The sequence below is a fragment of the Pipistrellus hanaki genome (assembly GCF_964339955.1).
Source record: "Pipistrellus hanaki genome assembly, chromosome: 4".
Lineage (NCBI taxonomy): Eukaryota > Metazoa > Chordata > Mammalia > Chiroptera > Vespertilionidae > Pipistrellus > Pipistrellus hanaki.
This window is the reverse complement of record NC_140506.1, coordinates 43453904-43481260: the sequence shown is the minus strand read 5'-3', so window position 1 is coordinate 43481260 and position 27357 is coordinate 43453904. Positions and strand designations below refer to the sequence as shown.

The 27357-nt window shown below is 38.3% G+C and overlaps 1 protein-coding gene across 38 annotated transcripts in view; it reads left to right on the top strand.

The window, feature by feature from the left end:
* Positions 1–27357, top strand: part of MEF2C (myocyte enhancer factor 2C) — a 161182-nt gene that overhangs the window by 79142 nt on the left and 54683 nt on the right. For all 38 annotated transcript variants that reach the window (XM_084882095.1, XM_084882075.1, XM_084882086.1 and 35 more), the window contains one exon: positions 10216–10419. In XM_084882095.1, the coding sequence (XP_084738221.1) occupies positions 10216–10419 (204 nt within the window). The remainder of the gene's footprint in view (positions 1–10215; positions 10420–27357) is intronic.

Genomic DNA, 27357 nt, shown 5'->3' with positions numbered 1-27357 from the left:
ATTAGTCACTCCGTTTCCTTGACTGGGAGGAAACTGATTATCAAGATGGGGTGAGGAGGAGCGGATCTAAAATATTTTCATAGGATGAGAGTTATATTCATCATTACTCTAGTTAGAAGAAAAAAAAAGATAAAAACTCTAACCTTTGAAAATAGAATTAGCTGAGAGTATTAATAGTCCAAAACAGATTCTTTTCTTTTTTTTTTTTTATCCCTTCGAATTTGCTTTTTTTAATTGGAAAAAAAAAACTCTTTAGGTTTATCTAGGTTTAGATTTTTATCATACAATTCTTTTACATTAAAAGGAAAATTTAAGGTAAATAGCTGTTTTAAGACATCCTTAAAACTTCTTCACCCTGTATCCAATTGTTTGGAATCATTCTTCAACCCAGAGTCATCAATGCCTAAGTTAGGGTACCATCTTCTGTGCTAGCAAGTTAATTCGAAAATGAAATATTTTTTAATTTGATTTATTGGGGTGACATTGGTTAATAAAGCCATATAGGTTTCAAGTGTACAACTCTATAACACATCATCTGCACACTGCATCATGCACTCACCTCCCAAAGGCAAGTCTCTTTCTGCCATTGTCCCAAACATTCTAAAACAAATAAACTAATATTACTTTTTGAGTTAAAGAAATGAGTAAATCATTGTCCACTCCCTGAGAAGACTCACTGAGCAGTTGAATTATGGCCTGGGGCAGAAGGCAGGGGTAGGCTAGAAGGAAGGGGTAGGCTAAAAGGGGGGAAGGGGGACATATGTAATACTTTGCACCATAAAGATTTTTTTTTAATTATGAGGACCATAAAAGGAAATAAAAAAATAAAGTAAATTTTAGCAAGATCAGGTCAAAAGTATCTTGCTTAGTGGAAAGAAGTATTGGGGACCCGTAGATAAAATTATCGTTGCTTCCCTTAGTAATTATTGTGCCAGAAGTAGTTTGGTGTCAGGCCTCAATGGTTCTCATAGATGTGTATAATCAATGTATCCAAAGTCCTTTTGCTTTCATTGATTCAGGACCCTTTTCTGTGAGGTGAAGAGACTCCCACAGTTAACATGCAGAAAAGTTCTCCCGAGGTGGCTTTATGAATGGAGCTGGGATTTGTAGGGTGAATGGAGGAGGCATGTGTGTGGTGTGGAGTCTCATTATTAAATGTCCTTTCCACTACACAGGAGTCAAACTAGTTTACCTACTCCTGTAGGAAACGGTGCAGGAGTGGTCCTCTGTTTTTAGAACTTGTCATTTACACTGCCTGTGCATAAATCAAAGACCCACCTTTTTTATTCTAGCTAGTAAACAGAACTGTATTTGCTACCAACCAAAAATGTTTCTCACTTTGTGAAATTTAAATAAACAGCCATAAATATAGAACTAGTGTGCGCCCGCTAGTGCTGCCTGTGGTTGTCACGGACTTTAGTGGGAATGGCTGGAGGTCTCAGGGCAGCGTTTCTGCAGAGTTCACACAAAACAAGCTTTGGTTTATTGTCAGAACCCAGAAACCAACTTCTCAATGTTAGTATTATTGATATTATTTTTCACTTTAGCCTAGATAACTACCCTAATGTTAATGATGTCATGCACTACTTTGCTTGTGCTCCTCAGAATTGCTGACACTTCTTAATGGACCTGTACACTGCTCAGTGAGTGGTTGCCCGGTCCATGCTCTGCTGAATTTAAGCCCCTGAAGTGCAATTATCTAAAAGAGGGAAGGAACCCTGAGGGAAAGAAAGAAAAACTTTGTGTGAAGAAGGTTCTATTTCTAGTTCATCCAGGGACTTGTTTTATGACCTTGGTAAGGCAATTCGTGTCTTTGTCTACAGCCTCATCTGAGAAATGGGGATGATAAACTGTGCCAAATAATGACTTTAAAGAGATAACTGTCAAATGTAGTGAGATAACTTATAAAGTCTTTGAACTTCTTAGAAAACATTCACCAAATACAGTCAACACTGTTATCTAAATACAACTGTAAGAAATATGATATGTTCCAATTTCACTAACAAACCCACACACAAAATTTGATCCAGTCCAATTTTTCTCTTACTTAGTTTCACCAAAGTACGTGTTATTGTAAGTCAATATGACAGCCACAAAAAAAGAAAAATATCTGACATTTTCCTCTCTCAGATGCAAACTTCCTATTAACATAGTTTTTAGCCATTTAGCTTGCAAAAAAATCATAATTCTCCATCCATCTATCCATTCATTCATTCAACAACTATTTAGCAAAGTATTGTTCTGGGACTTTGGGTTATGAGATCAGACAGGAGATATTCTGGGCTTTCAAGGGAAGCTCAAGGTCTACTTGAGAGAGAAAACTGACCTAGACATAATAATGGTAACACTGTCCTAGAAGGGCAGGATGTAACCAGAAGTGACTGAGCCTGACACATCAGAGAAAAAGTACTGCATACCTTGGATAGTGTTTCACTGACAACAAGTCACTTACATATATATGTGTGTGTATGTATGTGTGCGTGTATCTATATATCTATATCTATATCTATATCTATATCTATATCTATCTATATATATTTATCTATCTATCAATAGATAGATACATACATACATACATACATACATACTAGTAGCCCTGAGCACAAATTCGTGTGCCAGTAGCTCTCTGTGGGGCCTGACCACTCCGTGCCCGCTGCCCAGAAGCTCTCATCGGCCATGGCAACAAGGCAAGCATTCCACCAGGCTGCTCACACTGTGCACTCTCAGTGGGACTCTGGACAGGCTGAGAGGACTGGGTGCCACCATCTTGTAGCTCTGGGTGCCACCATCTTTGTGATGGAGTGATAGTTAATTTACATATTGCCCTTTTATTAGCTAGGATATATATAGATATAGATATAGATGTAGATATAGATGTAGATGTAGATGTAGATATAGATATATAGATAAACCCTTAATTTAAGTCTCATAACAACTTTGTAAGTGCCTGCTATTAACTCCATTTTACAAGTGAGGAAACAGGGGTCAGGTAAGTCAAACAATTTACCCAACGGCTCACAGCTTATAAATGTCAGAGCTCAGACTTGATTTTAAATTCCCATATTTTTACCAAATCACCAGTAATGATGTATATAAGATACTTTATAAACAGTAAAAATGGTTTAGTAATGTGAATTTCCTATTTTATTAATATGGATAATGATAATTTTTCTATGCATTTTCTGCACTATGTATAATTTAACATTGTCTACTCAAATTTCTTACAGTCTCTTCTAACTACAAAAAATGACCCCATTTATATCTTAGAATATGGAAATTAGAGATGATTATGATAATATATTGATGAGGTTGAATAGCCAAAACATAACACATTTTATAGAATGAAATTGCAGAAATATATTTTTGTTTTGAACTATAATCTCCTCCTTGACCCACAAGTCTATGCTACCTAGGCATAGAATCTGAGCATCTGAAATCTGGAATAAGATTTTACAGGTCTCTAGTCCAGCTTCCTGTTGAGTTCAGAAACACCTTCTGCACCTTCCTTGATATGCAGCTTTACTTTAACATATTCAGGAAAGAACTACTTCTTAGTTCATGAAACTTGATCCACTCATGGACAATTTTCACCACTAGATTTTCTCCAGTTTGAATCTCTTTTTGATTTTCAACCATACTTTCTAATTCTGCTCCATAAAATAAAACAGAATAACTCATCTGCCTCTCCACTTGGCCACAGGTCTTCGGATTTGGAAAATGTTTGGCATTTCACTTTTAACTCTATTCTCTGGGATAAACATTTCAAATAACCTTAAGATTTCTCAGATCCTACATTAACCTGTTTGCCATTCTCTAGCCTCTCTAATTTTGTCAGTGTCTTCTTAAAATGTAATTCTCAGAACTGAATAGGTTCCAATAATTAGTTGGTGCTGACTAACAAAAAAAGTCATTAGAATTATTAATTCCTACATTGGAACACTATAACTTTAGATCCTTTTCCCCAAAAGCAGCTATCACATCAGTTTTCTTCCAAACTGAGCCCGTGTAATTGTTTTTTTTAATGTGAACAAAGACTAAGATCTTTTCATCTTGTTGTTTGTGACCCATCTTGCCAGTCTGTAGAGGGAGCTTTGGATAGAGCCTCTACCACCTTTTGGGTTACCAAATCCAGATTTATGTTATATGCTTGCCATCGACAGTTTCATCTTAACCACTGATAAAAATGTTGCCTGAGACAGGAAAGTTACTAAACTCTGCGGCCCTTTCTAGAGACATTCCCTTAAACTCAACACTGATGAGTTAATTCATATTTAAATTATCAAAATTACTACCAGCCAGTCTCAAATCTAAAATGTTGTGATGAGGACTTAATCAAACACTTTGCCAAATACATGCTCTTTGAAAATCTAAACTCATTAGAAAGTTCAATAAATGTTTGCTTAACAAATGCAGTCAAATCCTAGCCCCCCCCCTCCCCCTTTATATCCCTATCCTGTGATTGTAAAGTTAAAATTTTATTTTCACACTTTTCCCTCCTTCCTGATAAGTCATCTGGGAAAGGAATAAAGGCTTTTCCATGAACTTTTTGAAATATGTTTTCCCTGAAATCTAGAGCATATACACATATGTATTTTTCTCTAGACATTCCCTGGTTTCTCTATTATATATATATTCCCAGGTGTGAGAGTTTCTTTCTCTCAAGATTCCTGTCTCTAACATGTTAAACTTTTTAGTAAAACACCTATACCCCAAATCTCTTGATTTTTAGAGATTGTCTAAAAGGCATTCAGACTTTAACATAGAGTCAATTTCCATTCCATAATCCACTCCTTCAGCAAACATTCATTGAATGTCCACCAGTAAGAGCCTGTGTGGGGCCAGAGTGGGGGTCTTCAGGGAATTCAAAAGCCAGCAGGAGAAACAGACTCATAAATACCCAACTCTGGAATATTAGAATAAGTCTCATAACAAAGGTTTGTAAAAGTTCTAGGGGACAATAATGAGAAGTGAGTTTTATCTCAATGTGACAATGAAAGCTGCATAGAAGTTGGCATTTAAACCAAGCCTTGCAGCATGATGGGAGCCTGCCAGGGCCAGATGGAAGGGGGGAGGGGTGCATAATACCACAATCAGTTTTCACTATGTACTACATAAGAAATGTCTGGAGGGGTCAGTGGGCGAGGTGGAAGGGGGGCATCTGTAATACTTTCAACAATAAAGATAAATTTTAGAAAAAAGAAATAAGCAGAATCAAGAAAGGGTAGTTTTATGGAAACAGAGGCTAAAAATAATTTTTGTAGGAAGGGAGTCGTCAAAAGTATGAAATGTAATTTGAGACTTGATCCGCTTTGGCTCAGTGGATCAAGTCTCAACCTACAGACTAAAGGGTCCCAGTTTGATTCGGGTCAAGGGCCTATACCTCAGTCAGTTGCAGGTTCAATTCCCTGTCCAGGTCAGGGCACATGTCTAGGTTAAGACATGTGTGGAAGGCAACCAATCGATGTGTCTCTCTCTGTATCTCCCCTTTCCTTTCACTCTCTCTATTAAAAAAAAGAAAGAAAAGGAAGGAAATGGAAAAATATCCTAGGGAGAGGACTAATAAAAAAAAATCTTTAGAAATATGAAATAAATCACATTATTCAATTTTTAAAAAATAACCAATATGGTAGGTTTTGTTTCATGTTCATCTCGATTAGAATAACATCTACTATTATTTTCCTTGCTCAGTCTAGAGAAAAAGTTGTTCAGAAAACAAAAACTGAAATCACCCAACACTAGATAAAAGTACAATTTCAGATCACTTACCTGTGACTAAAAATATAACACTATTAGCCAATAATACATTTCGTTTAAAATAAAGAAAATTCTTTTTTAACGTTAAGGAATTAAATGACTCTTTCTCCAGCACTAAGAGACAATAATTAGGGAGATATCATGCAAAACAGAAGCCCCACAGTTCCTAGCACAAAAGTCTGGCGAAGAGAAGACTCAATCAATATTGCTTAGCATAAGGTTTGGCATGTAGAAAACGCTCAATAACAATTGCTTGGATTGATTTCTGTTTATGTAAATAGATTTTCTTAATTTCTTTATGACTGAATTATATAGAGTTGTATTGAATGAATGTGACTTTTCTCAATTTCAAATTCTAATTGCAGTGCCTGAGTTATACTTAGTTAAGTTCTAGAGTAATTGTCGAGATTATGCTAGGCCTTATGCTAGGATTTAAACTTGAGGTTACTATAAAACTTAATGCTAAAACATCTTAATATATCATCATTACAGTTGGGGCCGTTTTAAGAGGTAAAGAAAAAGCATAAAATGGTCATTACGTATAGAGTCATTTTGCTTCCCCTGCATGTATTATGTCTCTCTAATTCAGAAAACTAAATTTCAAGTTCTAGTGCTAACGTAAATAATATTGGCTGTATCCTCTTCTCAGTGCACCTGGATTGTCAATATGTACTGGGATGTGTTAGTTACATTTCAACTTGGAAAAGAGCCTCTCTTTGCCTACTGGCCGTAAAAACAGCTTTCCATCTCACCTACAGCTCAGAATACAGTCCTGAAATAGAAATGGATTTGTCCCATCGCAAACTATTGTCACATTATGAAAAACGTAACGATTGCAATACATTGTTGTATTTAAGTATAAAAGTTCTGAATTGCAATCTGTCATTGAGTGGCATATTTTCAACAAAGAGTAATAGTCCAGGTCTCTTTAGAAAACGTCATGCTTAAGAATCATTTTATCTCATCTAACTATGAACAATGAGAAAAGGCATTATGAAATGCATTTTGGAGTATGCCATGAAGAATATGAACATAGTATGGAATTAAAATTTAGAGCAGTTAAGAATTTGAAGGTATTTTCTTAAATGCTTCAGTATAGTCATCATCATTTCAGTTTGCAGTTTTGATGAAAAGAAACTACATGCGCCAACTCTTTTGGCATTATCCAGTGGCCTGCTTGGTTATACAAAAGTTAAGGAGCACCTAAAAGTAAAAACAAATAGTGGCTTTAATGATATTTCTGTGCTGAAATGTACTTTGATGGCGAGTGTTGTAACGTGCTAAATTCTGAGGTTTCAGTACAACAGAAACCATACTGTATTGAGACATTCCACCTACAGTTTGTGGTCATGAAAGTCTGATTAAAAGTGGTTTTAGATATATGAAAGTATTTTGGGTCAGTGCCTTCTATATTGAACCTACTCTGTAGCCTATTTCACGGAACAAAATACCAATGTGCAGGTATATTTGCATAACTAAATTGCATCTAAAAGAAATATTAGAAGACATTTTATATAAATCTATGATTAATGATTGTGCTTTTTATTCATTCCAAAATGTCTGTCTTTATTTAGCTCATCCTTAATACTGATTATGGCTCATCTGAATGAACCAGAATAAAACATTTCTAAATTAAAATGATAACCAAATATTAAAATAAAACACTAGCTATATTTTGTTAGAAGCACTTTAGTAAGACAATCAATAAAATAAAATAGAAGATGCAACATTGGCAATTATTACAAGGAAAAATTGTCTAAATTGAAATGTAACTAACACATCCCAGTACATATTGACTAGCTACGTGGGCTGGTAAATACCTAAATGCTGTATTTTCCAAAGAGTGACCAATGGGGATTCTATAGTTCACTTTATCATTCTATAAGGAATAATAAGATCCTCAAATAGCCTTAATCACTAGACTCTTCAAGCCACCACCACCGATATATTTTGTAAGTTTTTTTTCTCTGTAAGTCAGCTCAGAAAGGAATAAGAACTAAGTTTTTTTTTTTTTGAGCTTCCAATTTAAGCACAGTGCTTGATACTGTACATACGTTATTTTATGTAATCCTCACAGAAATCCTGAGTAGGTGTTCTTTTCATTTTACAGATGAGAAATCAAACTCAAAGAAATTAAGTGAATTATTCATGACTAGTAAATAGCAGATTCAGCCTGCAAATCCAGGCCCCATGTTCTTCCCTTTCTACCATGCTGCCTTCAATACAAATATGATTTTATATATATATATATATATATATATATATATATATATATATATATGTATATATATGTATATGTATATATATATAATTTTAAGTATAGATTTATCTTTTTAAAGTGCTAAGAAGTTCATGGGGAAAGCTATCACAGAATTTTATATAGCACACATCAATTTGATATTTTTAAAAACTTTACATAATTATTTTTCCTGGTTAGTTTTGTTGTACTAGACATCTACCATGTGCCCATCTGTGTCTGCTGTCCTGGGGATACAGCAGTGAAAATGCTACAGGCCCTTGTAGAGCACTGCAGTGCAAGAGACAGACATTAAACAAATGATCACACAAAAAATACACAAATTATAAAATACAGTATGTGCTGCTGAGGAAACATAAAGGATGATGGGAAAATAAGTATTAACCAAAGTGTAGAGGAATGAGGAGACCTGGGGAGGGAGGGCGCTGTGGGGAGAGAAGGGACAGGTTGTCTGTCTGCTAGTCCACAGTTCCTCTCAACACATTTACTTAGGTGTGTGGGATGGCGGGAAGGGCAGGGATTCGGAGCTCAGCTGAGGTTTGTGGTTTGGGTGACTGAGTTTATGTTGAGATGGGGAATGCAGGAAGGAGAGCAGATGCGGGGGTGAAGATAAGGAGTTCGCACTCTGGGGGTTTTGAAATTCCTAGGACATTCAGATACACTTAGGACTGGAGGACATGGATTGGGTGTCTAAAGACGAAGAGAAAGCGAAGGGGTGGGAATCTATTGTAGATATAGGAATTACACACCGTTAGTAGATAAAACTGAGCTGACTTCTGCTAGATGAGTTGTATAGGAAGGTGAGCAATAAAAGTAAATACTAGCTGCCTTTGAAAACAATAACTAAATCAATGTAGTCACCATTGCCCAGCATATATGCCTCAAAAAGATTAGTTCTGAAGGATGGTAGTAAGTGCTCCTCTAAAATAAATAAGCAAAGAAACAAATGTCCTGTAGGTTTGGGAGGCAGGTTAAGCCAAGTTTAAAAGGTTTCTCGGCCTTTCATATACCCACGTGCCTCCTTTCCCAAATGTGTTGGGCCACTGAACTTTTTCTATTTAAGACTATTTTATGGAAATTATATTCGACAGAAGACCCGCTGGGAAACACCGGGCCATGTAAGGGCTTATCATTAAGAATGTTCACAGTTTTCGGTAGGCAGACTGGAGTTTAATCAAGAGAGGACTGACATTGGGAATCGTGACATACATGTTTGCGTTTGGCAGCACTGGCAGGTAGGAAGTATTGGAAGCCGGAGACGGAGCCTGGCGGAGGCCTGTCAGGAGGAAGGCGGTGCAGAGAGGCGGTCTGGAAGATTGGAATGAATTGGGGACGGAATGATTCCAGACAGGGAGACCGTCTCAGGCAGGAAGCTGATAAGGACCCGAATGATAGAGCCATGTGGGAAATAGACAAGAAAGTGTGAACCTGAGAAACATTTTGAGGGAAGGAATTATGGGGCTTGGTAATAGATTAGATTAAAAGAAGGAAAAGGCGAAGATAACAGTACAGTTTCTGGCCTGGGAGAGGAAGAAAGATACACAGAAGAATGAAACCAAAACCCTAATGGTGTGACGGCTGGAGTCCTCCTCAGTTCCCTGCTGGGTTTCTGGAAAACAGAACGCAGCACTGTCTGAAAGCACCGTCAGCCACATCCCTTCACGTGTTTTCGATTAAGTGGCATTGAGACTGCACAATTGTAAGAATTTTTTGGACCTAGATATACGATGCTACGTTCATCAGGCCATGTCCAGTTTTCAAGTGGTCAAAAAAAAAAAAAAAAAAGAGTCCTAACCTTAATTATAAGGGAAGGATGTCAACCATGCTGAAATTCATTTCTTTTCAAATCGTCCATTGTTCAAAGAAACCATGAGCCATACTCTGGTCACCTTCATTACCATTCCCTGCATTAAATCTGGCACTTACAGTTTCACATTCAGCAGCCAGCTAGAAGTCACACATTTTCAGATTCGGAGCAGAAATTAGTTTTAGATTTATTTGCTTCCTTTCCCAAATGTGTTAGTGCCCCAGGGCTCTGACAACAGCACGCTTTGTTTTACAAAGAAAAAAAGTACTGTTTGTGTGTGTGTGTGTGTGTGTGTGTGTGTGTGTGTGTGTGTGTGTTTTGTGTTTTTTTGTTGTTGTTTTTTAAGGCCTGATTTCTTTTTTCTTTACAAAAAACCTGCCTGCTTTCATTCTCCCAGGTGACATTTACAAAGAGGAAATTCGGGCTGATGAAGAAGGCGTATGAGCTGAGCGTGCTGTGTGACTGCGAGATCGCGCTGATCATCTTCAACAGCACCAACAAGCTGTTCCAGTACGCCAGCACCGACATGGACAAGGTGCTGCTCAAGTACACGGAGTACAACGAGCCGCACGAGAGCCGGACGAACTCGGACATCGTGGAGGTGAGAGCGCGTGCGCGGCTGCAGAGCCCCGAACTTCGGAGGCAGAGGCATGAGCTGTGTTTGGACACCCCCTCTTCCCAACCCCCCAACATATACACACCCAAGTACACAGCCTTCCTTTTCCTATGATTCATATTCTCTCTAGTGCGCCCAGGGTTATCACCCCAACTAATACTCCACCCTTTCTTCCCCCTCAAATTTCAAATTAGAATGACATGCTGATAAGGGAGCCCGGGAATCTGGTCCTCGCTATAGAAATCAGGCAGCAGTATCCAATGACCGGCCTCATCCTTCCTGAGCCATCATTGCCCACTGCTAAGTCAGGTCAGCAGATTGGGAACGGCGGCCAGGGGACGGCTCACCCGTATTTTGGATGACTTCTCATCATTTCTTTTAAATTTAGACTAGTTTCCCAGCATAGTAAAGGACAGGAGATGTTTCTTTCTCTCGCATCCCTTCCTCTCTCTCTAAAATCAATAAAAACATATTTTAATAAGTAAATCTCAAAAAAGTTTTAGATTCATTAACGTAAATAACATTGCCATGCAATTGTAAGTGTTCTTGCATGTGTCCTATTTTAATGCTATTGCCTCACAGTATCCTTGATAAGCAGTGAATGGTAAACCGAAAAGGAAGAGATGTAGGGAGAACCATCCTCCTCTGTTTATTTTTCTTAAATGTCTATTCATGGTTGCCTAGATTGTGACTGCTTTCCCAGAACTAAGAGAAAATTAATAAATGGTTCAAAAGTATGTAGTCAGGGTCAGATTGCCAGAGTTTAAGTCATTCTTGCTAGTGCTTAGACTGATTCCGTGTTAAGAAAAACTCTAGTGCTGACCCTGATCAAATTAATGCCTCTCACATAGGTCTTCACTTTATTTGTTATAACTATCTAAGATTATTTGCTTTTATTGTGAAATTTTGCAAAATTATTATACTGATCAATTTGTTAAAATTTTTACCTAATAATACAAGCAAATAATTTCAGAGAAACAAAAGTGAGTGATAAGTAGGCCTAATGTGGTATATGTTTAAAATACTTTCAGATTTGCATTATTGCAAATCATTTTTTGTTTTTCATTGACGGATCATTTTCATTGTGTTTGCTTCAATCTTAAAATTTAAGATCATTTATAAAACTTACATACTGTGTATTTCAGATAATATTTTATTCATGTGCACATCTATGTGAAAATATAAAAAGAAACATGAATATGAACAGCACTATTCAGTTGTCAAATCTCATAGGTGCTTTTGTGTGTGTGTGTGTGTGTGTGTGTGTGTATGTGTGTTTCGATCTGTCTGTCAGTCTATGCCTGCTCATATACATTTAACATAAGCTCCAAACATAAAACAACTCTGTACTCAAAACTTCATCTCATTTCCAAAATCATTACAACGAACATTTCAGGGCAACAATAGAATTTGATTTGGAATTTGTCATTAGACTTGAACTGTTCCAGTCCTTAACATGATGTGAAATGTGGAACCAGGAGGGGGGCTAGGTTAAACTAGTCCAAAATTTGTCAACTTTTAAAATTTTCGTTCTTAAAGGAGTTTAAAATCTAGAAAACTCATCTGCTGAGGGATTCTCTCAACAATATCCTATGTGACTTTAAGACAACTAAAACTTCACCACTGTGTAGACTTTCATAATCTTCTCTGCAGGCCATGAGAAGAACACTGGGTGGAAAGTGAGAGGGCTTGCATTTGAACCTTTGTCTTGCACAGTCTTTCGATGTGACAAGTTAGCTACTTCTCTGGCTGAATATCTGCTCAGGTACAATATATAAATATGCCAGATTTCATAAATGTGTTAAATTTTTAATCCACTGCGTAAAAAATACGGTTATGTAGTAAAAGCATTTCCTTGAAGAAAGTCCATTTTATTTAACTCTGCGACTGGATATTTACCCCAAATGCTAGTTTGTGAGGCTGTTGAAATTCAATAGGGATTCTGATGATATTTAGGAAGCCTTCCTCCTTGTTCTCTAATCTGCCTTCCCACCCTCATCTAAAATATAAAGGCATTGAATTGAAAGTCCTTCATGACATAATTCTTTAAAAAGTGATATTTTTAATAGAGAGTAAAGAAGCAGCCTTATTATCTTACAGTTAATATATTAAATCTCTGAATCTCTCCAAAAGACACTAGGGGTGAGGATTCCACGGCTTGATTCTTTGGATGAAATAACAGTTAAGTCTAACACGTGTATGTCTGTCCTGCTCAACTACACAAATCACACATTCTTCACCTACTTGCCTTTTCCACACGGTAGCAATAACAGATGACGGAGGAAGTAGAGTGGGATGCCATAAACCCAAGACAATGTACGTCACCTCCACGTAGAGTCTTTTTCAAAGTGTGGTTCATTGAAACCAGTATGCCTGAGATTCATGGTGGAGCAGAGAGGGGGTCTGAGTAGGGATCTGCATTTATAACACGTTTTTTTCAACAATTCGTATACACAGTAAGTTTGAACGCCTCCACAGCACGAGACATAAATTGTGTTGAAGGCCAAAGAGTCTGGGATACATCAGGGACCGGAGGAATCTGCTTTTAGAATGGAGCTAGCATGAAGTGGAGAGTTCAGGTATTACTCCTGGGTAAAATTTTAAATCCTATTTATTTTAATTTAATAGAATACATTTAACTGAGTAAATTTAATGAGGAACATAATATGTTTCATGAAGGGTCATTAGTTTTATATTTCCCATTTGGATCATTACCTCTCTCCCTTAACCCTCTGAAAACAGTTTACTCACAAGAAAAAAAGGGATTGGCAGGGAGAGAGAAGGAAGACGATTCCCGGCATTTGGACGGAAATATAAATTTCTGGGCCATACCGGAGTAGTGTTGCAGGGTCACAGGAAATTGTACAGCGCGTGGGTGTTGAAAAAGATTCCTTCTTATAGCAAAAAAAAAAAAAAAAAAAAAACGTAATTATCATGTCTCTGCTTGATAATTAGCACTGCCGTTACAATGGCACAAAGACTTATAAAGACTTAACAGGCAGACTGAGAGAGGTTTTTTTTTTTTATTATTATTGTATTATAATGCAGCTTGAATATCTGCTCAGATACAATATATAAATATGCCAGATTTCACAAATGTGTTTAATTTTTAATCCACTGGATTAAAAAAAAACACACAGGTATTGTAGTAAAAGCATTTCCTTTGAAGAAAGTCCATTTTATTTACCTCTGTGATTGGATGTTTACCCCAAATGCTGGTTTGTGAGGCTGTTGAAACTCAATAGGGATTCTGATGGCGTTAAGGAACTGCCCCCTTCATGTCTTCCAGCTGCCTAGCCCCCTCCTGGTTCTCTTACCTGCCCCCCAACCCTCCCAGCTGATGTTGGGCTGGATGGCTGGAAGAAGGTGTGGTGCCGAGCACTCCAGGATGAGCTGAAGAGTACAGGTCCCACAGGACATGCTTCCAGGACACTTCACTTAGCAACAATTTTAGCAAACACCAGCAAAAGGCAGGCATTCTTGTTAAAGACATAAAACATATAAAAATTAGCTTAGGAGCAAGTAGAGGGCAAAGGAGCAATAACCTCATTGGAATAGTACAAGCTACTGAAAGGAAGGCATAAGCAAAACAATTTATCAAAACTTTTATTCAGACAGGTCGGGGATCACCAGATCACTCCAGGTCATCCTTGGAGTCCCAGAAGTCCCAGACAGGGACACACCCAGCACATGTTTGCAACCCACCCCTCAGGGGCTCAGTGACTGTGAGCTGCTTATCTAGTCTGGCCAGGAGTGGAGTGACAGAGTGTGGAAGGGAAGTAAATCATGAGGTCCTTGCTTCTCTCAGTCAATCAAAAAGGCAGATGTAACTCTGGTAGAAGGAACCTTGGATTCACAACTATCTCAGTAGAGAATTACTAGCTTTTTTTAAAAAAAATCCTCAATCGAAGATACATTTTTATATATTTTAGAGAGAGAGAGAGAGGGAAACATTGATGTGGGAGAGAAACATCTATCAACTGCCTTCCATTCTCATCCCAACCAAGGATGCTTGAAACCTCTGTATGTGTCCTGACTGGGAATCAAATCAGAAACCTTTTGGTGTGTACAACAATGCTCCAACTAATTGAGCCCCTGGCCAGGGCATGGTGCACTTTTTTGTTTTGTTTTTTTTGGGGGGGTTGCTGGGGTTTTTCTTTTTAATGCAAGAATATTCAAGAAGAGTGTAGAGTGTGGAGGAGAGATTAAGAGATATTTATATGAAATTTTATTTTCTGTCATCTGAATCCTATTTGAAATTAAATAATCCTATTTACATGAAAACAGTTGTTCCAACAAAATTTTTTCTTACTGAGTGATAATTAAGGCCTGAATTGGAATAGGCAAGGCCTTGACATAGCTTATAAACATCATTGTTTCACAGTGCTACTATATAGGAGGTTATCAGTAAGCTAACTATATAGTTTGATTTTTGTTGAAAAGCAAATGCAGCAAATTGTGGAATTGGATTTTTTTTTTTAAATCTATATTACAAAACTCAGGAATAGGTGTAAAATATGAAAATGCACTAGTATCTACTTAACTTGAGTTTTCATATGTAAAATTATGCTTGTGCATGCCTAGTGGTTGGATATAACACACTTTTCTTAAAGAAAAGGCACATTGGCTTCTTTGATCATTTGTTGAGTTTTCATTCTTCCACGCATTCACCCACTGGACAAAGATTGGCTGAATTCCTACCACGTGCTCTGTGCCAGGGAATGCCTGGAGATGTAGACATAAACACCAAACACAGCTCCTCAAGGACGCTCTGTCCTTAAGATTGCTCCCAAGGCCAGGCAGGGTCTGGGCCCTGTGTTTCTCTTCCCCGCCAGCCTCACCTTTGGCTGTTCCCCTGCAGACAGCTCCTCCCCCTACCCCCATCCCATACTTAAGCCACCTAAACATGTTTACACCCCTCTACTTCTCTAAGCCCTATTTGTTTTGTCTTCAGCTTTCCGTACTAGGTCTTTCTTGGCTTTTTTTTTTATCCTGTCAAGTCAGGTCCTTGAATCACCCTCCAACTCGTGTAGGTCCTTTTCCTACATTGTAGTTATCATCTGTTCTATTTTCCCCATCAAACACTAATGAAGCTGCTATCCAATTGCCTATTTCATAGTAGATTTTCAACTCCTCGAAGGCAGGGGCTGTGCACATTTTGTTTCCCGTCCCATCCCTATGGCTTAATGTGAGGTCTAGAAAGTGTTAGGCCCTCAGAATATAGTTGGAGAATAAACAGAAGGAAACAGATAATAGGGTCTACCCAAATGATGATCCTATGGCACAATGTTACTCATTTTAAAATACGAAAAAATGTTTTATAGTGCCAATGAAATAGTTCTTTAAATTTTGATACATTTTATCACAGCACTGTCAAAAAACTAAAATAATCCAGATCTGTACGATCTGATATAGAAGCCACTAACCACATGTGGCTATTCCCGTTTAAATGAATTAAAAGGAGATAAAAAACCTAATTCGGTTTCTCAGTTGCACCAGCCACATTTCAAGTGCTCAATAGTCCCATGTGGCTGGTGCCTATGCATGGGACCGAAGGTAGAGCGCATGGTCGTCACAGAAGGTTCTGTGGGATAGCACTGGTCTTGATTGAAATGTGAAAAGGGAGGCGTTTAAAGTGAGTGTGTTCTCCAGTGAACAGCAAGATTAATTCTTCAGTTTAAAATTTGAAGAGTGCATTTCACAGATGAAGAACTGTGCAGAATCCAGAGCATAAGCGTTCCCTTTGATGGACACCAATTGGGAACTAGGCACCTTTTACCCCGAAACCAATAACCACAGAGCCAATCAGTAAACTTGCCGCCTGGTCAGAAAACCCTTACAAGTCATCCAGGCTGACAGGGAGCCCTAACCACGTATGCTAGGTGATGCGTGCTGTTTTTTTAAATGAAGCGTGGGAACAGAAAGATGGTAGGTCTTTCATGTTACTATTTTAAAATTCACTTGAAGTGATGTGGGCCAGACTTAATTTTATAATTAGTAAATTGATTTTTTTTTAAAAAAAAATGCAGCTTTTTCTTTATAAAGGAACTTAGAAAAATATCAAGAAATCCTTAAAATCCTCCTTTGGTTACCATGCAATATAATTAAAATAGTTCTTATTGTGAGTAGCTAAGTAACACTGCCCTACCCTCTAATAAAGAAAGTATGTAATTGTTTTTCAATAGTTAGTATTGAAAAATGAAAAAAGGATTAGCATATTCCATAAAGATGTAAACCTTCAGTGTTGAGACTACCCAGAAAAAAGGGGGGAAAGTGGTTTTATAAAAAAAGGTTTTGCATATTTCTTCTAAATTATAATGCTCATTTTTGTTTACATATATTTAAAAGCCTTTTACTAATAAATATAAATCATATTTATATTTCATTCCCTAAATTTAAAATAAATGGGTCTAAAAATATATTCATATTTCTCATAACTACCACAATGGTTTTTTTTATATATCAAATTTTTATATATCAGATTGGAAGATCCACTTTTTAAATAATGATTTTGCTTAATTTGCATATGCTTTGTAAACATGAAAAGCCGCTTAACATCTCATTTATTTTTTTAAAAAAATCATTGTTAAACAAATACAGTGCATGTTAATTTTCTTAAATTATATGTACAAAGCAGTAAAACTAAATTTTTTCATCTCTGTTATTGCACAACTATAATGGTTTATAGGCATTAGTACTCACACAGTCAGCAGAAAATTATTTAATAAAGTAGGAGCTGAAAAGACAATAGGTTTTAAAATACAGCTTTTTGTCAGGAATGTAACTTCCTTATAATTATTAATCATCACTCTTTTATCATCATTACTATTTTACACAAACTTTCTTAACTGGAGCAAACCAAAGCCCTCATGTTCTTTCCCCCCTCAGTCTCTGAAAGTGAAAGGGGGAGAATATGTATCCTGGATCATAATCCTCCATTCTTAACGACATTTCCAGATTCTGAGGCACGAGGTACTTGATGCTGGACAGCACGTTTGAACCAAAGGTTGCATTCTAGCCACTGACAGCACCTAAGTAACAGTTACATTGTTGAGCTTTAAAAAACACAAATAAGATATCAAGGAGTAGGACAGCCTTACTTCCTCAGGAATTACTGAATATATCTATGTGAACAGCCCAAAGTGAAGTCTTAGGAATATTCCAAAGTCCTTCCTAGACTTAGAATTAAAGATGATGAGTTTTAAACAAAGGATGATGATTATTTCAATTATCTCACTGCATTTTTTTAAACATTATTATTTTAAATCTATTTCTCTTCTCTGAAGGACATGTTGATGTTTTACTTATCTCTGTTAACTCCAACTGCCAGCTCAATATATGGAACATTGTAGAAATTCAATCAATATTTTCTATAATATAATATACACACACTGATCATCATTATTAAAATTTACCACATTTTCTTCGTTGAAGTCAGGTATGTTCTAATATTAATAAAAGTGAGACTAGTTCAAGGGAACCAGCGATAAAGAGAGGTTGTTGCTATGTAAGGAAAAAGATAACAATATTCACAGGAGACAGCATAGAAATATTGTTTGCAGTCCTAGTAGAAAGTAAAAGACTTTGGAATCAGCATGCATTGGTTGATTCCTGGGGAGGAAAGAAGCAACTTTGACCAGGATCTGACAAGAGTGGTCCATGGGTCTCATATGAATGCCTCTGGGCCGGTCTGAACCCCTGGGGGTCTCTGGCTGAATGGCTGATTCTGACCAGTGGTGGGTCTGGGGCAGAGCCCATAAGCCTGTTTCTGACCGGCTCCCAGATGATGCTGAAGATGCTAGCCTGTGAACCAAACTTGAGCAGCAGGGACCTACTATAGACTTCCCTTCCCACACATCTGTTTTCTCCAGCACGGAGTTCCAAAGTACATTTTGAACGTCTCTTTTTTTGTTGCTTTACCGAGGGTTAGAATCATACCATCGAATAGATCTAACAAACCAACTGGCCTCTGAGGAAACTAATTCGTGAAGGCAGGTGTGTGAGGTTTGAGGAAGTGCACTGTAAGGAGCCTGCCATCGCTCCAGGAAGTGAGTCACTTGGTCATGAGCACAATGTCTCCTGGCCTGTGAATGCCCACCAGTTGGTAGTGGCTGCATGGAGCACCTGTTGAAGATTTGGAGACCAGACTCAGAGGGCAAGGGGTAGGTGACTGGTTAGGGCAGTGGTCGACAAACTCATAAGTCAACAGAGCCAAATATCAACAGTACAACGATTGAAATTTCTTTTGAGAGCCAAATTTTTTAAACTTGAACTTCTTCTAACGCCACTTCTTCAAAGTAGACTCGCTCAGGCCGTGGTATTTTGTGGAAGAGCCACACTCAAGGGGCCAAAGAGCTGCATGTGGATCTCGAGCCACAGTTTGCCAACCACTGGGTTAGGGGAGTGTGCCAGGGCTGTGGAGAACGGTGGCAGCTATGTTTTCCTCGCTATCCTCAGTCAGAGTATTTCATGGTACATCCTGGGAAAAGACTTCAGACTCTGTCTTTAATGGGACGGTAATTAGGCAAGTGCTGTGTATGTATACAACAGATTGGGTGGGTAGATTATGTTATTGGAAATATGTCTCATTTTACTGAGAGCTATTCGGCATATTATCCAGTCATGTCTCAAAGGCCTTTAGTGTAGTCTTTGTTACCCTGAAATTTAGCATTTGATGGAAGTTCTGAATAAGGAAAAAAAAAAATCCCTGTCAATTATTTCTAAAGGTCATAGAGTTAATGACTAGCTGGGAGGTTAATTAGAATCTGAAAGCCTCTTCATATCAATTAAATCTCTTATCTTTATGTTTTAGTAAATAAACTCAGTAACTATTTAGACTTACTGTTTTAGGATAAGGAACACTATAAACAGTAAACTGTACAATGGGTATTTGGGCTTTTATCTGGAATCTAAGAAAACACGGTTACAAAAAAAACTGATATATGAATTAATAGTAATCCTATTTCAGAATTTCTGAATCAGATACTATATTTTTCAAAATAGTATGCAAGTTACTCCTTCGTCATAAACAAATGCCATCGCCGTGACCTTGAGAAAACGGTCTCAGAGAGAAAAACTAAGGTCAGCGTTACCCTGAGAGTGAGCTACTGATCTAAAGTCCACTCCAGTCTCGGTTCCCTTTTAGTTCCAAGGTTACTGTGCACATGGTAAATAAGTGATACATTGAATGCCTGTGGCCTGGAAATTGCAAACCCAGTCTTCATGTCATGTGCATCCTCTTTGGGTAATATAACCAACTTCCAGATGAAAGGATACAGATCTGTTCTGATAAGTACGGTAGCCAATAGCTAAATGATGCAGCCATTAAAAAATTGGAATGAATTGAAATAAAAAAGAAAAAAGAAAAAACCTGAAAGTTCCATTCCTTGGTCTCACCGTCCACGTTCCAAGCGCTCGATTGGTCAGGACCGGCATAGAAATGTTCTTGACCCCAGAAGCCTCCTGCGGGGCAGCCTCTGGCAGAAGGGGTAAAGGTGGCGAATCTAGTGCTCCTGCTCACTGCAGAGACTAGAATGATGGGTGCAGCCTAAAAGGCACATAAGCCGGCGAGGATGCTTGCAGCCAGGTCATCCTCCCCTCCTCTAGCAGGCTCCTATCGCATGCTCACTGCGTGTCAGGCCATGGGAACACTGTCAGGAAAGCTGCCCCTCAGTCAGGGTTTACTCTCAGGAGCAGGCTCTTGTTAAATGGGATTTTGTGCCGAGAGGAAAGAAGATGGAGAGGACCCTGAAGGTGGAGTTCCCGTGAGGAAGAAGGAAAGACGGAGGCAGGGGCAGGCATGAGGAGTCCTCGGGGAGCAGACACAACTTGATCATTTCTGGACTTTCCCAAGGAGAGGAGGAGTAGCAGGCAGGCACAGACTTTCTGTGACTTACCCTCGGCAGGCATGCGAGGAATGTTATCTTCACCTAGGTCTCAGAACCCGGTTCTCCCGCTGTGTGGGCTTCTGGGTTAAGTTCACGTGAGGGAAAGGCTGCAGGATGATTTTGCTAAAGAATGTTGTGGAAGCATTCATCATCGTGAGAGCCCACCTTGTGGATTTCATGGTGAGGAAACAGAACCTTCAAAGCCCCACCCATGTGGAGGGAAATTAAATTCTAGTTCTAGCAACACCGCACACCAGCCCTCTATCCTGGGGCGAGTTGTTTAACCTTCCCAGGCCTCAGGTTCCTCCTCTGCGTTAGCACTGTCACCCCTGACCCTGTCTTCCTCACGGGGCTGCCGTGATTATTACAGGCTATAAAGGATGCCAGAAGCCATTGTAAACTGTTACGCTGTGTCAGATGCTTTTACTTTCAGCATGGAGGGGAAAGTGCAGGCCATAAAAGCTCCAAAAGAGAGAGGAGCAGCCATTTCTCCATTTGGGAGGAATCCTAGAAACGTTCTGTATTCATCAGTATTTGGTTTAATACCAAAACATAGTGTTCTCACATACATAACGATTGCACGTTATGTCCACAAGGAGATCTACAGGCCGATGGGCTGGTTTTCTCTTCCATAAGCATGTATGTGTGCGAGGTATTGTGCTGAGTGCCTGAGAAATGCACATCCACTGGCCTCCAGGGTCAACGGCCCAGAGTGGACAGAGCACACACAGGATTTGTCCTGTCGTTCCGCAGAAATGGATGAACACCAGGACCATGTGCCAAGCAGTGTGCTAGTGCCTGGTGATGCATCCCTGACTGTCTGACCCAGCAGCCCAAACCACAGTGAGGCAGGGTGCAGGGGGACCAAGGTGGGGAAGTCATCACAGCTCTGAGGACCTGAAAACACCTCATTGTGGATTATATTTGGAAGCATACCTTTGAGTGATAGGGAGAGAACAGTGATCGCTGAGTCAATCTGCAAGTCATTTGTTCCATTGAACGTGAAAGTGATAAAAGTAATGATATATGGCCATATAAATGCATATATAGGTACCCATGCATATAAATGTATGTGTAAACCTTTATGTGTTATATATATGCAGCAGCCTTTATTTTGATTTCCCGTGGGCACTGGGTTTTTAATATATGGTTCCGTAAACGTGATTATAATTTTTAGAGAAGTTTATAGAATATGAATGTTAGAAAAAAAAGGCAGTGCATAGAATTGCCTTTACGTCTGATAAAAGGTTCCTTCTTGCTGAGAATGGAAGCCTTAAGGTTACATCCCACATCCTTGGTTTAACTTTACAGAAGAGGTTTTTGCCTCCCCTTTCCCCCTAAATCCTAAGACATGATACATCTGGCTGAGAGGCTGGAAAATTGTTACGTGGCTGTGTAACAGTCTTATAACCTAATCATTGTACAATTTTTCTCCCAGCTTAATCATGGGAGAATGTTCTTTGTTTTTGTAGTCACTGTTTCACATAGTAACAGCTTGTTGCATTTTGGTCTGGTTGCCAGAGGGTAGGTTTATTTTTAAAACCCTGAACTCTGAATTTTTCTTTATTTTTCCAAGATTGAAAGCAGCTGAAATGCCTGGAGTTACAGGTTGAAGGCTGCTTTACAATATGTGACGGGAAGCTTCCTCCCCTCCTGGTGTGTGTGTGTGTGTGTGTGTGTGTGTGTGTGTTTAAATTTTTTCCTAACAAATGTCTTCTAACTGGTAGTTGTCTAAAAATAGAAAACTGCCTCACTAAAAATAGCCTGGCTCTCTGTCGTGCCAAGGAAAATGGAGAGGAATAGGCGTGGAATAGAAGGCTGAGTAATCCAGTTCTATTCATTCAGAGAAACCTTTGAGAATGCGGGCGATGATAAAGTGCCCTCAAAAAACCACAGGCCTGACTCTCTCTTCAGACTTCTAGGTGCCAATAAACATTTTTGCCCCGGGATACATTTTTTTTTTCTCATAGGTTGTAAACATTTTCTGAAAGACAGGGCTTTGTTTCACAGAAGCTGACAAACTGCCATAACTAACTTTCCTGAGGTCTTAAAAAATCCATAATTGTAAGATATTTTAAACGAGTATCTTCAATGAAAAGTTTTGTAAAATAATGTACATCGTGTAATAATTAAGAGGAAACTTATAATAAGAGCTGCTTACTGCTTGCAATTAAACTGAAAACTTTAAAGAGTTTTTTGCAGAAGGAAAATGATTCCTGTGAGTCACTGCAGTTACAGAGAGCAGCTGACTTACTTTCGTTTATTTCGCTCCCTTGGATATAAAATTCTCTTGTTAAGAATATATTCCCTAGACAGACCAATATTTAGTCTCTTCCTTACCGTTACAATTCTCTGCAACCAGATTTTCACCTTTAATTTTTTTTAAATGGAGTCAGATCTACTTTGAAGAATTGCATTTCCAGAGTAGGATGGGTTTTGGTTTAAAGAAATTGAATTCTGAGTAAGCCATAAAAAAACAAAAACATAGGCTGGTTTTGCAATGGTAGCGCTTGCTTTTTTTTTTTTTTTTTTTTTTCATTTTGTTTTGCTTAAGTAATCTGAATAACCAGGTCAAACATAGCAACAGGGTGTGGAAATGTCAGCACAGTTCATGGGGTTACACTGGTTTGAGCATTGTTATGTTCAGTTCCTGTAATGCTGCTGGTGATAAGACTCTTGAGACAAAGGAGGATAATTGATGGAAAGAGACTTAAATCATTGCTAGAAGAATCAAGGCCCTTGTATCTGTGTACATCCACTCTTCTGGTCTCCTTCCGTCCTGCAAAGCATTTTGTCGTCTTGCATGGGGGCCCCCTACTGCTCTTTGTAATGGATGCAGACCACAAGTGATTCCTTCATGTGGCATACAGGGTGTAATTGTGCCTGTGTGGTGTATTAGTAATTACCAAGCTGAATTCCCATATTGTATCTTTACTGCAGGCATGGAAAAATAGGACATACAGCCCTGCATGGCCGTTTTCAACCTAGATAGGGAGCCACTGAGAGCAACGTTCCAGGGACAAAGCCTTTTATATGCACACATTTCGAACAGAATTTTCACTGTTGAGTCATTTATGCAGGATAAATCCAGCCTGGAGAATAATTATCTTTGATATATTCCCTTCTAACTCCTCAGCAAAACTTTTGTAACGTGGAAAATATTTGCTATTTTAAATTGCTAAAAATATTTTAATATTGCTATATATACAGTGCTAGGAGAGCTGAAATAACTCTGACTTCTATGAAGAGACTAGTGCACAAATTAACTACATAAAAAAACTGATTATAAACATTAACTGATACCATTGTTTTAGTGGCGTTTTTACCTTAGATGGTGATGTTTTTACATATAAATTATTGATCTTGGCTCAAGCATTGTTAAACTTCACAAAAAGCTGACAGCAGATTTTTGTTACAGTAAACAGATATAATTAATAATTAATTTCTTTGCTATAAAGTTTACATCCATCCTTTATGTATTATGTAGCTGGTATCGATTTGACTACCTCCTAATCATTAGGGATTTTAAATGTCTGCAGGATTATTTATCTGCAGTTGAAGCCAAAATAATGCAACTTGGTTGGTTTAAACCAGAGAAGGTGTTTACTTTATGCATCAAAAGTTTATAATGATTTTTAAGAAGTATCAAATACAGAGTGGAATATATACAGTAGGTTTATAGTTGTTCATATGGAATACAACACAAAAATTAACAAACAATAACACAAGAATAAACTCTGTTTCACGAGCTCTCAACTGTAAATCTACTTTTGCCCCACCCTGTATGGTAGCAAAGTAGATATGGCCATTTCTTTGGAGATAACGAATGACATTAGACTTATTTTGTGAATTAATTAAAGCGTGCTAGATTTCAATTTCATTTTTACCTTCAAGTTTAAAAGTGGCCTTCCACGATGTACACTTCAGAAATTCACTTCCCTTTCATCTGTAGATATTCTTGGTCGAGCAATAATGATTAGATTCCAAGGAAGAACCGAACTTTCTCATGAAGCTAGGAGAGATATCCGTTTGGAAGATATGGTCTGTCCCTCACAAAACTTACAGTGTAGGTAAGGTAGAAAATACCCAAGTGGATCGACTGCATGAAGCAACAGGCACTGGGAGATATTTGTGGACACAGCACCAACGATGTAGTGTTTGGGAGCATCAGTTCTGCAGCTAGAATGCCCAAGCTCTTGTCCCATCGCCATCACTTACTAGTCATATGTCCCCAGGCAAGTAACTTAGGTTCTCGGAGTCTTCCTGGTTTGTAAATGGGAGTTAATGATCGGACCTCACACAGAGTTATTATGAGAAGTAAATGAGTGAACATCTGTAAATAGCTTGGAACAGAGTCTGTCGCATAGTAAAGTTTATGGTGATGGACGACGACATTGATGACAACACCTTATAATCAAGTAATATCTGCTAGGAACTAGCCTATTTAAAAGTCAGGAAAGGTAGCCAGGAGGAGTAGTCACTTATAGGCCCAACCAAGTCAAGCTTGAAAGATGGATGTAAATTGAAGAACAAGAGATGAACAAACCCATTCAAAGGACCAATTATGCAGAGATCCACATGAAGGAATGAGTAAGGGCATCGAAAATATGAGCTTGATGTTCATAGAGTGTTCAAATCCAGGAGACACTGTAAGGAAGATGGCAAGGTGAGTGGGGAAGAAGACTCAGACAAATCAGGTGCTCGTGGCGTTTGGTGCGGAATTAGAGGCAATGGAGGAGCTGTTGGAAAGATGCTGTCTCGTCTCAGGCACTAAAAGAGCATAGTGACAACCAATTCCTGAGGAAGATTCTACTGGAAAATGTAACTCTCTCTGGACAGAACAATTTATTTGTAAAAAGGGAAGTGCCAAACCACTTTAATTTTTATAAATAACACATGTAGATGTGAATGCTGGGGGGAAAAAAGTCTGAAACCTTTCATTATACTTATATATGTAAGCCACTTATAAGCATTTATGACTATAATTGTTTTTGAAATATGCATATAATTTTAATTTTCATTGAAAGTAGACATGAGCATTTCTCTAAGGACTATTTGTCATGCATAATGTTAAAGGAGCAAAAGACGGAGCCCTCAGGAGTTGTACTTAATCTGTGTAAGCTTCTCTAAATTGGAGAAGAAATCAAAATCTATAAACTTAAAAGTTTCTAATGAAGCATGTTCACTTTCAGTGACCACATACACAGGTCAGGAAGCTGGATACAATACTGCCAAATATAAAAACTCTGCCTGTACACATTCACATCATAATCTACAAGCCCCATCTTTAATTGTAAGACAGTGTAGAGCTTAGATGTAGGAGTTTCACAAGTTTTATACAAACCTGGTTTCTACCATCTTCCTAAATCCTGTGCTCTTTGGCAAGTTTCTAAACCACCAAATTTCAGCTTCCTCAGCAGTCAAATAGGAGTAATAAATCTCACTTTGGGTCTTTCTGTAAGAGTTAATTTACATAATGTATGCATACATCCATTAGCATATTTTGGGCACAGGATGCTCATAAATGTGTTATTTTCTTTCCTGCTACTCCTTCCTGAATGTATAAATTTTGGCGAAATTTTAACGTTTTTACTCTTTAATACACAAACTTACACCTTAGACATTGAAATCTTCAGTATATGTTGTGATTTACATTCAAGCAAGATGTCACATTTTGTAAATTGTTACATGTAATACACATATAACTATTTCTTGTATGATAAAGTTATCAACTTCTTTGGAAATATAATCTTCACTATCATATATTAAAACTAAGGAAAGTGTAGAGATAGTAGTCACAAAATAACTCTATTAAGTGAAGTCAAACAGAATTTAAAAAAATAAAAATAAATATAAAAGGTGGCACTTTGGCAGATAGGGTGGTCTGCCACATTCTATTGGTGAACCCTGGTACCCGTGTTTCCCCGAAAATAAGACATCCTCCGAAAATAAGACCTAGAGAAAGGAAAGATAAGACATCCCCTGAAAATAATACCTAGCGCAACTTTGGGAGAAAATAATTAATATAAGACACTGTCTTATTTTCAGGGAAACAGGGTAGATAGAGTTAGGGTATAATTTATTCCCTTTGAAGCACTGTGTATCCAGGGAAGAGCACAGTTAGACAATTTGTGAGTGGGAGGGTTTAAGGAAAGGGAGGCTAGGAGGAGGGGGAGGTTGATTGAGATTTTAAGGCAATGAAAGTAATTAGCAAAACTAAGACAAGAGTGTCTTTCTACTGCCAGCTTCTTTCCTGATGCAGATAACAATAATAATAATCTATACTAATAAGAGGGAAATGTGCTAATTAGACCAGATAGACCAGACATCCTTCTGGACAAAGCTGCAATAGCTGCAAGGGCCAGCAGTGGCAGCAGCAGCAGGGTGAGCAGGCCTGAACCATCAGTAGGACATCTCCTGAGGGCTCCCAGACTGTGAGAGGGGGCAGGCTGGGCTGAGGGACCCAACCCTCCAAATGCACGAATTTTTGTACACCAGGCCTCTAGTAATAATAATAATAATAATAATAATAATAATAATAATTGATTTCATGAAAACACTAGTCAGCCAACACTTAGTGTGTAGATATTGTTAACAATACCTCTACCTGCCATTGCTTCTAACTTGTATCTTTGCCGCAGCTAGCTCGCATTTTGATGGTAGTCACGATAGTCACGATTCATGTTCTTGGAAGTGAGCCAAGCACACGCTAACACACTCTCACGTATTTCACATTTGGCTCAGTGCCAAGCGAACAGGTGTTTTAAATATTCCGGTCACATACCCACAATATATACTGCTACTGGGGAAAGGATGTCACTGCTGAACTCCTGATGTCTGCTTTATGCTCTGTGCTGAACCACACCTCCTTTGCACTCTGAAGAGTTAGCAGAGAGAGGTTGTGATTTGAGAAAAGACAACCATCAGTGTCCTACTTTTTTTACTGGAAGGAAGTGCAGCAAATTTATAGCTCTGACCTCTGCACCTGATGTCTGGCTACTGAGATCAGAGTACTTGTGATCAACATTAGAAGGCA